Here is a 14,480-nt window from a genome sequence, read left to right on the forward strand (position 1 = left end):
CATGCGCGACACGCTCCCATTCACTTCTGTCCCGCACCTATCAGGCAATGGGGGCATATCCTAGCGATTTGCCCCCATTGTCTAAGATGGGAATACCCCTTTAAAGGCTCATGCACACTAACGTATTTTCTTTCCATGTCCGTTAATTTTTTTTATTCCATTTTTTGCGGACAGTATACAGAACCATTCGTTTCAATGGGTCTGCAAAAAAAAAGGAAGTTACTCCGTGTGCACTCCATGTCCGTTCCGCAAAAAAAATAGAACATGTCCTATTATTGTCTGCATAACGGACAAGGATAGTACTGTTCTATTAGGGGCCAGCTGTTCCATTCTGCAAAATACGGAAAGCACACAGACGTCATCCGTATTTTTTGCGGATCCTGTTTTGGCTGACCGCAAAATACATACGGTCGTGTGCATGAGCCCAAATCCTCACCTATTCCTCACAGATAAGGTGCCCCATACACCTCAAACAGCAGTTGGTTGAACACGGGCCAGCTATTTCCCTTAGGGCTCATGCACACGAATGTGTGCTGCCAGTGGCCGTATTGCGGCCCTCATACGGCGGTTCCGCAATACATGGGCACGGGCAGTGTGTATCCTGGATCGAGGACCCATTCACTTCAATGGGTCCGCAATCCGGGAGATGCAGAACAGAGGCACGTAACGGAAGCATTACGGAGTTCTTCCGTGGGTTTTCTGTCTGTGCCTCCACACCGCAAAAAAAATTGTGCATACCATGCACTACTTTTTTGCGCTGTGGACAGATCACAGACCCATTCAAGTTGAATGGGTCTGGATCTGTCTGCGGCCGCTGCACGGAACGGCCAGCACACGGTCGTGTGCATGAGCCCTTTGGGTTTGGATATTAATTGAATTAATTAGATTAAGGGCATGTTCACATCTGAGTTGGAGGCTCCGTTCAGAATTTCCATCACCAATTTAGTCAAAAACAGTGGAGGGAAAAGTCCTGTGTGCAGGATTTAATTTTTCTATGCCCACTTGCCCAGAAAGTGTCTCCTGGACAGAAAGCGATAGGATGCCATTATAGTCGATGGGATTTCTTTGGCTCTGTTCGTTTCAGCTATGTGCCGAATCTGGAGCAGAACAACGGAAATCGCGAACGCTGCTGTGAAAGCTTCCTAATCGCCATTTCCATGAAACACTTCCGATTTCATCCTTGTGATATTGATATTTAGCCTGTTCCTACAGGTGGGACTAATATTGGGCCTCATGTACATTGGGGGCTCCCTCTGTCCCCATGAGCCCTCTGCGAACACAATTGCGGGGTGTCAATGGCCCCCAAGCCTGCAATGACTCTGTGCCTGTTATTCTGTGCCACTGGCACACCCATTAATAGCCTTCCGGTCTTTTAGTGATGGGCTATAATGCTTTTGTATATAAGGTACACCAGCGCTTTATAAAAGTGATCAGATTGTGAAGTCTCCTATTGGGAATTTAAAAAAATTAATGTTATTAATAAAGTTTATTTTAAAAAAAAGGTTTTATTTTGTAAAGTTGGTACCAAAAGACACTCATGTTTATATACAAATGCCAGAATAGTATTTTGGGTGCTGTACCAGTAAAGTTATCCCCTAACTGATTAATATGGGATTGTCCACTGGGTCCACTGCTGATCCAGAGAACAGGTTTACCATTTTCCTGTCCTAAACTACTGGGGAGCAGCAGCAAGAAGCAATATCCAGAATAGTCCTTTAAAAGGGAGTCTGTCAGCAGGTTTGCCCATGCCATGCTCTTGTAGTGGTCTCCGGGTTGTATGCTACAGCTGTCGCACAGAGGAGTGGGGTGTCAAGCAGCTTAAAGCAGGGAGCACTTAACAATAAAGCTCTACCCTGAGTACTTTCAGGAACGTAATCTGGCAGAATAAAACCTCATATTCACATTACTCCTCATGAGAAAAGCTCCACAAAAGCCTTCACCTAATGCCGTCGGCAGCTTATAATGGTCAAAAGTACTGACAGACTCCCTTTACGTTGGGAAAAAAAAATATTGAAATTCAAATTTTAGGCCAGATTGCCCAGGCTCAACTTCTCCATAGACATGCACTATGAGCTTGACCAAGAGTGCATATGTTCTTAATGGGGATGGGGGAGTAAGCCACCGACACACAAGACTTTTTTGATGTGGGAACAAAGGATCATGCATGTTGAAATTAAAGGGGTTCTCCGGGCATTAAGAAAATGGAAATACTTAAATATTTCTTTTATTATAAATATATTCCCAAATACCATTAATTAGCTATAATAGTTCATTTTGTCTAGGGAGCAATAATTAGGAGAAATAAAATGGCCGCCATCCTATTAGCACTCACAAAACCTGTCCTAATCACACAGGAGGACAAGTTACTTCACAACACTGAGGTAAAGAGCTGCCTCATCCTCCACTCTGCTCTGCTTGACAGGGATTATGATCCTGAATACAGCTGATAAGATCTTCAGCTGAATCTCTGTAGGAATGGAGATTATGAGAGGACGGACAGGACATGTAATGTGGGGCTGTGGTAATGGAGACTGCATACAAGAGCTGCTGCTCATTATCTACACCCCCACTATCCTCTCTATACTTCATGTCTCCCCATGAACTCCATTCCTACAGATTCATCTGAAGATTATATTAAACTGTATTCAGGATAATAATCCCTGACAAGTAAGAGAGGAAGATGGCGCAGCTCATGAACTTGTCCTCCTGTGTAATTAGGACAGGTTTTGCGTGGACTAGTAGGATGGCGGCCATTTTCTTCTGATTGCCCCCCCGACAAAACAAACTATTATAACTAATGAAAGGTATTTGGGAATAGGTTTATAATGAAGTAATTTTTAAGTATATAATACCCGGAGAACCCCTTTAAGGTTGTTGAGGGATAATTGGCACATCACCATACACCTAAGATTGCTGATCCCATTGAAATCGGTGGGTTTATCTCTCTTTGCTCTTTGTATATAGGAACCTGTAGTCTCGCCTCTGGTACAGTAAAACAGCGAAGCTTCCCCAGTCATAGCATTTACACAGCCATACTTTACAAGAGGAATCTGGGTCTTCTGGTTCATTGCTGTCAGAAGGAATTATTAAATCTGTGGGCATAAATAGTTGTGTTAGTGTTTGATATACTATGTGAATGAAGATCCAGTAGTCGTATGTTCATGTACGTTAAAACAAAGTTACGTGACCTCCTTACTTTTCTCGTGACTAAGTACCCTTTTATTTTTTACTTGCTACGGTACGTACCTGGACAGTTGTGTTTTCTCCCTCCTCATGTTTATTCATATTGTCGTTGGTTAACTAAAGCTACTAACACCCCTCACCCCAATTCTACCCAAATAATTTGTGTGCCTGTGTATCTGTATTTTAATGTTCCGTTATTTTGACCTAAACGATTTAGTGTGGTTACAATTTTATTTCAGATCTTTGGTGGAGGAGGAGGACCCTCACTTGAAAGTCTCTCTTGGGAGCACCGATATGGGTGTGTCTGCTCATCTCCAGTCTTCAAAGACGGGCACCACTCGCTTCTTCACCAGCAATACTCATAGTTCAGTGGTGTTACAGGTAAATCTTCACCTATAATGAAAAAGCACTGAATTGGCTGACTCTTCCTGTTTTCTGCAGCTCACCTGCCTGCTTTATGTAGACTGGGACGTGATGAGCAGAGTCCTCTCATTGCCATTGGAGGGCTCTGTTGTACTCCTGGAGACCTACCCTGGTCAGGATGGTAGTACTCTATATCCATCCCAGCGTCACTCCTTGGTCTCTGGGGAGGGGCTGTACTCCATTTTATTCCTGGAGGCTGCAATAGGCTGACATTTCTCTACCAGTTAACCCCTTTATTACACCGGCCATAAAGCACACACACACGCACTGCTATACTTTCTATATGCAGGAAGGAAGTGTGTGTCTGTAATATGGCCCCTGGGGAAGTTAATAAATCTGAAATGTTTACATTATTTAGTAAAAGAAAGAAATAATTTTTCTTGTGCATACTTAAATTTTATTGCTAAAACTAAAATTAGACACATGACGCATTTGCTGTTAAGTCCTTAAACGTGGTTTCAGCTATGCCTCATAGGCTTCCTGTGAAATGGGGGACATCGAGTCATGCCGGCAACTTGTGACATTTCATCTATTCTGGATTTGTCTGTTTGCAAGAGAGAGAAGTATTTGCCATTGTGGCCTTTTCAATTGATGAAGTGCATAATGGCTTTGCTTAAGTGGTTCCACCATTTCGGCCAACCAGCATTTTAAAACTTGTGTGCCGAAAAGGTGACCTGACATGTCGTGAACCTTTGGCTGTTGCTGGCTGAAACCCTGCATATAGTGTGGTCGGTTGATTGCATGCGATCATTGGCCGCTTTGCACCAGTGAATTGCACTGGTGTTTTATTTTTTTTATTTTTTATAACATTGTCTTTTTATTGATTTTCAAGCATATTATAAATGTTGAGCAGTACACAATAAACAAAAAAGATACGAAATAACAATAAAGGAAAACATCATGATACATGGTATTGTCATATATACTGTATAAGACCAGAATACTTTGCATATACAATTGTCAGAAAGTTTTCATAGCCAGCAGCCTCCACAGACTGACCTGTAAAGAGGGCCTGCACCCGGGCCAATTGACACTGTATTTTTTATTTTGTACCTAAAAGAAATGTGTCGCCAAAAATGTTATCTGCCAGTTAAAACCAGGTAGCAGCACATCTTCTTTTTTTATAATCGGTTTTTCTTTTCTGATTGCAGATTTTTGTATTCTGTTTCCTGAACACGATTATGGGGGCCGGCATCTTGCCGGAGATGTGTTTAAACGAAATATATCACCAATATTTGGCCTAAGTAATGCTACTTGTGGATTTTCTATCTCCAGAAAACTATTTTTATTCTGTATGCAGATTAGGGTGCAAAGTGCCAGGCAGAGTGTTTCCAAACTTGCCCTCTTACAGAGCCCAGTACCACCCCTGTGCGCTGCTAACTGCCTGTGGCGTCACCGACGCCGCCCCCTCCCCTGCTGATGTCATCTCTTCGGTCTCTGCCGTGGCCTGCTCGTTACAGTATATAATAAGAGCACACAGCGCCGCTGGTATCGTCACTGTGGGAAGGCTTAATCTGCATTTATAATAAACATTGTTTTCTGGAGATCAAAAATCCACAAAGGAATACCAAAGGTATGCTTTAAATGAAGTCTGACTGCACAGCAGCATTGTAGCATTACTTAAATATGCAAAATGTTGGTGACAGATTCCCTTTTAACAGCATTTAGAAAACTGCTTTATGGCAGCCCCTTGGGCCATAGAGACAGTGGTCAGGAGGGGACCTCATTAACTTCTATGGGAGAGTCTTCTAGGCATGCTATGTGACATGTGCAGAGGTCATTGTACAAGAAAAGAATAGATAAGCTCTAACAATCCCCTATTATGAATGGTGGATCATGTCTTATCTATACACTGAGGTGATATATTCACAGGCAGGATTAGAATAACCGATAAGCAGATAATTGCAGTAAAATGATATGTTCGTTGATCCCATAGAAATGAATTGAGGGCGGCTGCACATGTTCGGTGCAGTCTCTGGCACTTTGTCGTCTCTGTTCTAAGTGTAGAGGTGGGACCCGCACCTATCGGACACTGGGAGCATATCCTAGCGATATGCCCCCAATGTCCAAGATGCGAATACTCCTTTAGCGAACATTGGCCCCCATACAGTTCAATGATTGTGCATGTAAATTCTAGAGACCAGTTCCGACTGTTGGTCAGTCAGCGCTAGTTACTGGGCATCTAGTTGTAAACTCTGGCAGACTGTTCTGGCAGAGGAACAGCCTAGCGAAGTTCACCATATATGGGCATAACCAGTTACTGCCGCAAACCGCCGGATCCCCATTGGCTATAATGGGATCCGACAGGGATCCAGACGCTTTCCGGAATAAATGCCCTTGGCCAGACAGTCACGCATGCCGGACTCTTTGGCTTGTGAATATAACTGATTTTCAGTAGCAGAAATTTCTGCAACAAATCTGCTGCGTGTGAGTTTGCAGTCGATACTCAGGGCAGTTCGACTCAATAGTCAGAACACCATTGTATGCTCAGTAGAGACGCATAAACAGCTTGTCGACAGTTTCTTCTAGCAGAGATGAAGATCTATCAGACGGTAAGTCAGAATGTCTGTATCTATCTTTTGTAGATTGATCTACATTTGGTGTTAGATAAAACCTTCTTGAAGTTTTCTATAACCTTTTATTTTCTTGATTGCTTGATCTGTCGACCTTGCTAAGCAAGGGGACGAGCACTAATTCCTTTGTATAGTAAAGGTGTATTGATTTTGATAGCTATTCACACATTTATTTTTTTGCTCTATTTCTCTTCTCCTTTTGTTATAGGGATTTGACCAGTTACGAATAGAAGGCTTGCTTTGTGATGTTACATTAGTACCAGGCGATGGGGATGAAATCTTTCCAGTTCACCGAGCTATGATGGCATCCTCAAGTGATTACTTCAAAGCCATGTTTACAGGTGATATATCATGATGTACCATCAGGGGATGGCTAATAACAAATCTAAATTATACAGGCTATAGAGCAGTAACTCTTTTTGAGGTCTCTTGCTGTACCTTTTGTTATTATAAAACAGAATTAGCAGTTAACAGGCATCTGTCAGCAGTTCAGTACCTGACACTGGCTGACCTGTTACATGTGCGCTTGGCAGCTTAAGGCATCTGTGTTGGTCCCATGTTCATATTTGCCTGCATTACTGAGAAAAATGTTTTAGTATATGCAAATGAGCAACGGGGGTGTTGCCGTTGCACCTAGATGCTCTGCTCTCTCTGCAACTGCTGCCCTCTCTGCACCTTGATTGTGACCATTGCAGACTGCTAGTTAATCGTTCTTATCTTTTAGAAGGAATAATAAGCCAATGGCACTTCATAGTCCTAGATGGTCCAGAATTATTTCATGGGGGATGCAAGTAGTTGCTAAAACAGATATGTTGGGAGGTTACAGGTCCTCTTTAACCCCTTCAAGATCAAGCTAGTTTTTACCTTCAGGACCAGGCCATTTTTAGCAAATCTGACGTGTCTTTTTGTGGTAATAATGCTTTCACTTATCCAAGCCATTCTAAGATTGTTTTCTCATCACATATTGTACTTCATGACAGTGGTAAAATTGAGTCAAAATTTTTTTCATTTATAAAAAAAATACCAGATTTACCCAAATTTGTGTAAATTTTGCAAATTTCCACATTTCAATTTCTCTACTTTTATAATAGACAGTAATACCTCTAAAAATAGTTATTACTTTACATTCCCCATATGTCTACTTCATGTTTGGATCATTTTGTGAATGCCAGTTTTTTTTTTTGGGGGGGGCTTTAGAAGCAAATCTTGACATTTTTCTGAAAATTTCCAAAACCCACTTTTTAAGGACCAGTTCAGGTCTGAATCACTTTGTGAGGCCTACATAATAGAAACCACCCAAAAATGACCCCATTTTAGAAACTACACGCCTCAAGGTATTCAAAACTGATTTTACAAACTTTGTTAACCCTTTTAGGTCTTCCACAAGAATTAAAGGAAAATGTAGATGACATTTTAGTTTCACTTTTTTGGCAGATTTTCCACTTTATTCAATTTTTCCAGTAACGAAGCAAGGGTTAACAGCCAAACAAAACTCAATATTTATTACAAAGAAAAAATAGGGGTCAGTCAGCACATCCAGTGCGCAGGTGCGCATTGCCATGGCTGAAAGCACAATGGCAAAAAAATTTATACAATGCAACAGCACTCTGCAAACAAGATAAAGTACAATAATGCCAAAATAATTGAAAGTATTTTGGTGCAAATGCTACGCTAATAAATTTTAGATGCTTGGCAAATAATTTTGTACAAAATTATTTGGGCCTATCTGCCAAATGTTAAGGTGATCTCAGTAAGACTGGAACCTAACACTAAATACCACATTAACTGGTGCCATACTGGCAAAATTTATTACCCTGATTCTGTAGATTACAGAAACACCCCATTTGTAATCGTAAACTGCTGTACGGGCACATGGCAGGACGCAGAAGGAAAGGAACGCCATATGGTTTTTGGAGGGCCATGTCACATGCACCCCTAGAGTAGAAACTTCAAAAAATAACCCCATTTTGGAAACTAGGGGAAACTACTATGGCAGTTTTTTGTTTGTACTATTTTAGGGTACATATGAATTTTGGTTGCTCTATATTACACTTTTTGTGAGGCAAGGTAACAAAAAATAGCTGTTTTGGCACCATTTCGTTTTTTTGTTGGGCTACTTTCACACTGGCTTTTCTGGGTCCGCTTGTGAGATCCATTTCAGGGATTTTACAAGCGGCCCAAAACGGATCAGTTTAGCCCCATTGCATTCTGAATGGATAAGGATCCGTTCAGAATGCATAAGTTTGCCTCTGTTCAGCCTCAATTCCGCTCTGGAGGCGGACACCAAAACGCTGCTTGCAGAGTTTTGATGTCCGCCTGACGATGCAGAGCCAAACGGATCCGTCCTGACTTACAATGTAAGTCAATGGGGACGGATCCGTTTTCACTGACGCAATATGGTGCAATTGAAAACGGATCCGCCTCCCCTTGACTTTCAGTGTAAGTCAAAACAGATCCGTGTGCATTATCATTTTTTTTTTTGTTCATTGTAATGGAAACGGATCCGTTCTGAACAGATACAAGCGTTTGCATTATAAGTGCGGATCAGTGCGGATCCGTGCAGATACAAGACGGATCCGCACCTAACGCAGGTGTGAAAGTAGCCTTATTTACAATGTTCATCTGACAGGTTAGATCATGTGGTATTTATAGAGCAGGTTGTTACGGATGCGAAATTCTAAATATTTGAAAAAAACGATTTTTTTTTTTGTCTCCATATTCTGAAAGCCATAGTTGTTGTTTATTTTTATTTTTTTGGTGTGACTGTCTTAGGCTACTTTCACACTTGCGTTCGGGGTTCCGCTTGTGAGTTCCATTTGAAGGCTCTCACAAGCGGCCCCGAACAGATCCGTACAGCCCCAATGCATTCTGAGTGGATGCGGATCCGCTCAGAATGCATCAGTTTGGCACCGTTTAGCCTCCGTTTCGCTCAGCAGGCGTACACCCGAACGCAGCTTGCAGCGTTTTCGTGTCCGTCTGGCCGTGCGGAGCCAAACGGATCCGTCCAGACTTATAATGCAAGTCAATGGGGACGGATCCGTTTGACGTTGACACAATATGGTGCAATTGCAAACGGATCTGTCCCCCATTGACTTTCAATGTAAAGTCAGGAGTCCCTATTAATATACCATCAGATCAGAGTTTTCTCCAATCCGATGGTATATTTTAACTTGAAGCGTCCCCATCACCATGGGAACGCCTCTGTTAGAATATACCATCGAATTTGAGTTAGATCGTGAAACTCAGATCCGACTGTATATTCTAACAGAGGTGTTCCCATGGTGATGGGACGCTTCAAGTTAGAATATACTAAAAGAACTGTGTACATGACTGCCCCCTGCTGCCTGACATTGGTGGCCAGTGCAGCCGCCCCCCCCCCCCCCCCCTAATTAAAATGACCGACCCCCTATCATTGGTGGCAGCGGAGAGTTCCGATCGGAGTCCCAGTTCAATCGCTGGGGCTCCGATTGGTTACCATGGCAGCCAAGACGCTACTGCAGTCCTGGCTGCCATGGTTACTTAGCAATTTTAGAAGCATTATACTTACTTGCGATGTCTGTGACCGGCCGGGCGCTCCTCCTACTGGTAAGTGAAAGGTCTGTGCGGCGCATTGCCTATAGCCCAGACCTGTCACTTACCAGTAGGAGGAGCCCCCGGCCGGTCAGACATCGCAGGTAAGTATAATGCTGGCCACCAATGAGTTAAATACAGGGGAGGGAGGGAGGTTATTACGGACGCGGTGATAACTAATTTGTATACTTTTTTTTATTTTTTATTAAAGTTTTACACTAACAGCATTTTTTAAGCAAAAAAAAAAAATCATTCTATATTGTACTGAATTGAACTGTCAATTCACGCTGACCGTTGCCTAGGAGACCCAGCGCCCCGGGGGCTTCCGTAGGCTGGTAGCTCCGATGCCTATGTAAGGCCTCGGGTCTGCCATTGCAACCATCGACCCCTGCCAGCGGGGGGGGGGGGGGGGGGGGGTGGTGCAGTCAAAGGGAGCCCCCTCCCTCTGTTTACCCCGCACGTGTTGCGGCCAGTGCTGACTGCCGCACTTGAAAGGGTTAATCCGCCGGCATCAGCGCACACACAGATGCCAGCGGATGCAGCAGGGGCCCTGCTATCAGTAACAGGCGGACCCGTGCTGCGCATTGGGCGGGTGCAGCTCTGGAACCCACCCGATCCCATCACGTACATACACGTAAGGATTCGGCAAGGAGCCACATTCGCTCACGTACATGTACGTGATAATGTGGGAAAAGGTTTAGTGATATGTGCCTTTTGATTGATGATGTGCAATTCTTGAATTCTCCACTATCAGATCACTCATAAAAAAAAAATATTATTTCTAAGTTTGACTGAATTGATAAAACCTACAAGAACGCAAAATAGTAAAGTATTTCGCTCTTGTGTTTTTATAGGGAGCAAATGGGTCTCAGCACCTATGACACTGGTGGCGAACCTATGGCACAGGTGCTAGAGGCGGCACTCCGAGTCCCCTCTATGGGCACCCGCACCCTGGAAAAAGTCTATGGTGTACCACTACGCCTTAGGCTACTTTCACTCTGGCGTTTTGGCTTTCCGTTTGTGAGATCCGTTCAGGGCTCTCACAGGCGGTCCAAAACGGATCAGTTTTGCCCTAATGCATTCTGAATGGTAAAGGATCCGCTCAGTTTGCATCAGTTCAGTCTCCATTCCGCTCTGGAGGCTGCTTGCAGCGTTTTGGTGTCAGTCTGGTAAAACGGAGCCAAACTGATCCGTCCTGACACACAATGTAAGTCAATGGGGACAAATCCGTTATCACTGACACAATCTGGCACAATAGAAAACTGATTCGTCCTCCATTGACTTTCAATGGTGTTCGAGACTGATCCGTTTTGGCCATGTTAAAGATAATATAAACGGATCCGTTCTGATCGGATGCAGACGGTTGTATTATCTGAACAGATCCGTCCATGACTGATCCGCACAAAACGCGAGTGTGAAAGTAGCCTTAGACTTTTCCTGCCATTCATCAGCGCAGGGCGCACTATGAACGGCACAGGCAGCGCACTGAATGATAAATAAGTGGGTTTTGGGTTGCAGTTTTGGCACTCTGTATGTAAAAGGTTTACCATCAATGGCCTATGTACTAGCTTATCTCTTGTCAGTGTGTTTTCATTATATCTGTTGTGTGAAACCAAAAATGTGTAATTCTTACTTTTCTTTGGGGTCAGATTATAAATGCAATTTGTGTGGAAGAACACGTAAGCCTTGAATAATTAAAAGTGGAATTTTCTTGAACACCCTGTGCATATTAAAGTGTCTGCTGTGAACAAAGGCTTTTAATGTGCTACATTTTATTTTACTTGTGCACATCTTAAGGATAATTAAAATGAAGTCTGATTTCTTGTCTAGGTGGAATGAAGGAACAAGACTTAATGTGCATTAAATTACACGGCGTGAACAAAATTGGATTAAAGAAAATTATTGATTTCATTTACACCGCAAAACTTTCCCTGAATATGGATAATCTTCAAGACACACTGGAAGCTGCTAGCTTTTTACAGATACTGCCTGTGCTGGACTTCTGTAAAGTGTTTCTTATATCTGGGGTAAGATCAAAGGACTCGGTCCTTCATCTTCCACAGTGTCTGAATTGTCTAAGTGTCCTCAATGGGTAAGAGATGTTGAGTGGATACAACCAGTGGCAGCTATTACAATGTGCACCATCACCCAGCATTGTACAGTCCTCATTAAAGAGGACCTCTAACCTCTCATGACATGTCTGTTTTAGCAACTACTTGCCTTCCCCATGTAATAAGAATTCTGGAGCGTCTATTCTTATGACTCTGTGTTATGCCGTTTCTTTATTATTCCTGCTGCAAGTTATGAATGAATTGCTAGCAGTTTGCAATGCAGATCCAGATGGGTGTTACCAGTTGGGTGTTGGTGTCTCTGCACAGTCTGATACTATCCACTGAGAGCTGACCGTGTCAGACTGTGCAGGGACACATCTTAAACTGGTAACACCCATGGAGAGTAGGCAGATGGGTGTTACCGGTTGGGGATGTGTCTCTACACAGTCTAACACTATCCAATCAGTGCTGCCAGAGCCAGACTGTGCAGGGACATCGTGCCCCCCCCCCCCCCCCCAAACTTGTAACTCCCATCTGGACCTTCATTGCAAAATGTTATTCATCTGCGGTATTACTTCTAGCAGGAATAATAAAGGAATGCCTCCTCCTAGATCATAAGAGTTGATGCTCCAGAATTCTTATTACATGGGGAAGGCAAGTAGTTACTAAAACAGACATGTTGGGAGAGATGACAGGTTCTCTTTAATGGGGTTATGCCACAAAACTTATAAAGTTAAAGAACTTTTGAAATTCAGTACATTTGCAATATAAATGCCTTAAAAATAATGAGGGAATTTATCATGAGGGTAATATTTGAAGTCAGTTTTGTTTGCGTAGCAGTACTTTGCACCCAATTTATCAAATGTTGCACTTCTTTTTAAACCTAACCCTTTACTCTAGAAATTCTACTGCATTCTTTTTGTTCCCCCCTTTAAAAAAAAAAAAAAAGTTGCATCGCTAACCACACCCACTTTGCAACCCCCAACCTTTTCAAATAGCTGATTGGTTGGGGTGCTTGGAGTCGGATATTGATCTATCCTAAAGATAGGTCGTTAATATCAAAATCTCAGACAACCCCTTTAGACCTCTTTCACACTACCGTATGACTATTTCAGTGTTTTGCGGTCCGTTTTACACGGATCCGTTTTTTTGTTTCCGTTGTTCCGTATGGCATATACAGTTTACAGTAATTAAATAGAAAAAATTGGGCTGGGCATAACATTTTGAATAGATGGTTCCGCAAAAAACGGAACGGATACGGAAGACATACGGATGCATTTCCGTATGCATTCCATTTTTTTTGCGGACCAATATAGGACATGTTCTATCTTTGCGCGGACCCATTGAAATGAATGGTTCTGTATACGGAATGCAAAAAACGGCCCGTAAACTGAAAAAAAAACACTGTAGTGTGAAAGAGGCCTTAAGTGAATCTTTTGTCCTGCAAAACACCCATCCAAGGGACTGTGATGCTTGCTGCATCCTCGAAGCTTTGCCCAGACGTATTTATATCCATGTGGCTGTGTGGTACTGCAGCTTAGCCACAGATTTCAGAACTGGCCGGGGATGCAGTACCAGACACGTCCATACAGTCTGCTGTGCCTCTCACTGCAGAGAAGGAACTGTCCTGTTCTAGCAAGCGCCACATTTAATTAACTGATTGGAGGGGTGACTTGTGTGAGACCCAACTGATCTGACATTAATGACTTATTCTAAGATTGGCCATCAACATTATACAATTTAAATCCAAAAATAGCAAAAATATTAATATAAGGATTAAAGAGTAATTAAACCTATTTCTAATATACTTTATTAATCAATTTTATATTTTTCTTAGTCTTTTATGTCCCTAAAGCGCACCATTCACTGTGCGCTTAAAACTCTGTTCTCCGTGACAGCTCATCAGTTTACAGAGTGTGAAATTTATGAATGGGGCCACAGCAGCGCAGGGAGTGCATTCTATTCTGTACCAGTGTAAAATGCCAGGATTAGCTGAGCGGGCTCCTGCCTGTGTCTGCTCCGCTAAGCTAAGAGCTGCCTTGCAGGACGTTTAGCGGAGCAGGAGCCCACTCAGCTAATCCTGGCCTAGTACATGGGTGCCGGGTACCCATGTGCAGTGCCAGGAGTTAGTAGACCTCTGGGTGGCACAGGCAGAGCAGCAATATGCGCTCTTGCCTGTACTCTCTGTGCTGCTGCGGCCCCATTCATAAATTTCATACTCTGTACACCTCTGAGCTACCAGCCGTGTACAGAGAACAGAGTTTTAAGCGCACAGTGATTATTGCGCTTTAGGGACGTAGAAGACTTAGAAAAATACAAAATTGATAAAGTACATTAGAAATAGTTTTATTAGAGCATTGGGGACATCTTATTAAACATTGTTATAAAGGTTTAGTTACTCTTTAAATAAACTGTAAAATGTAAACCTGCCTTTCCCTCTTGACACTGTCCTCCCAGTCTGTATAAGCTGAAACTCATTGTACTAAACCTGAATCCACTTTTACTGAACTGACTTTCTTGTAGGAATTAATTTTCTCTGGCAGGTCATTTTTACATTTGCTTTTCATTTGATGGAAGTGCAATTTGATCTCAATTAATCCACAGCGGCACCTTCACCGTAATGGTGTGAACGTGTCATATCGGGCACACTTTTTTCTATACATTAATTTCTTGATGCGCT

The 14,480-nt window shown here is 42.7% G+C and overlaps 1 protein-coding gene across 8 annotated transcripts in view; it reads left to right on the forward strand.

Moving 5' to 3' along the window:
• Window positions 1-14,480, forward strand: part of KLHL13 (kelch like family member 13) — a 101,824-nt gene that overhangs the window by 41,683 nt on the left and 45,661 nt on the right. For all 8 annotated transcript variants that reach the window (XM_040442575.1, XM_040442574.1, XM_040442573.1 and 5 more), the window contains 3 exons: window positions 3,423-3,564; window positions 6,388-6,520; window positions 11,580-11,776. In XM_040442575.1, coding sequence (XP_040298509.1) covers window positions 3,423-3,564; window positions 6,388-6,520; window positions 11,580-11,776 — 472 coding nt within the window. The remainder of the gene's footprint in view (window positions 1-3,422; window positions 3,565-6,387; window positions 6,521-11,579; window positions 11,777-14,480) is intronic.

Source organism: Bufo bufo, chromosome 8 (assembly GCF_905171765.1).
Source record: "Bufo bufo chromosome 8, aBufBuf1.1, whole genome shotgun sequence".
Taxonomy (NCBI): Eukaryota; Metazoa; Chordata; class Amphibia; order Anura; family Bufonidae; genus Bufo; species Bufo bufo.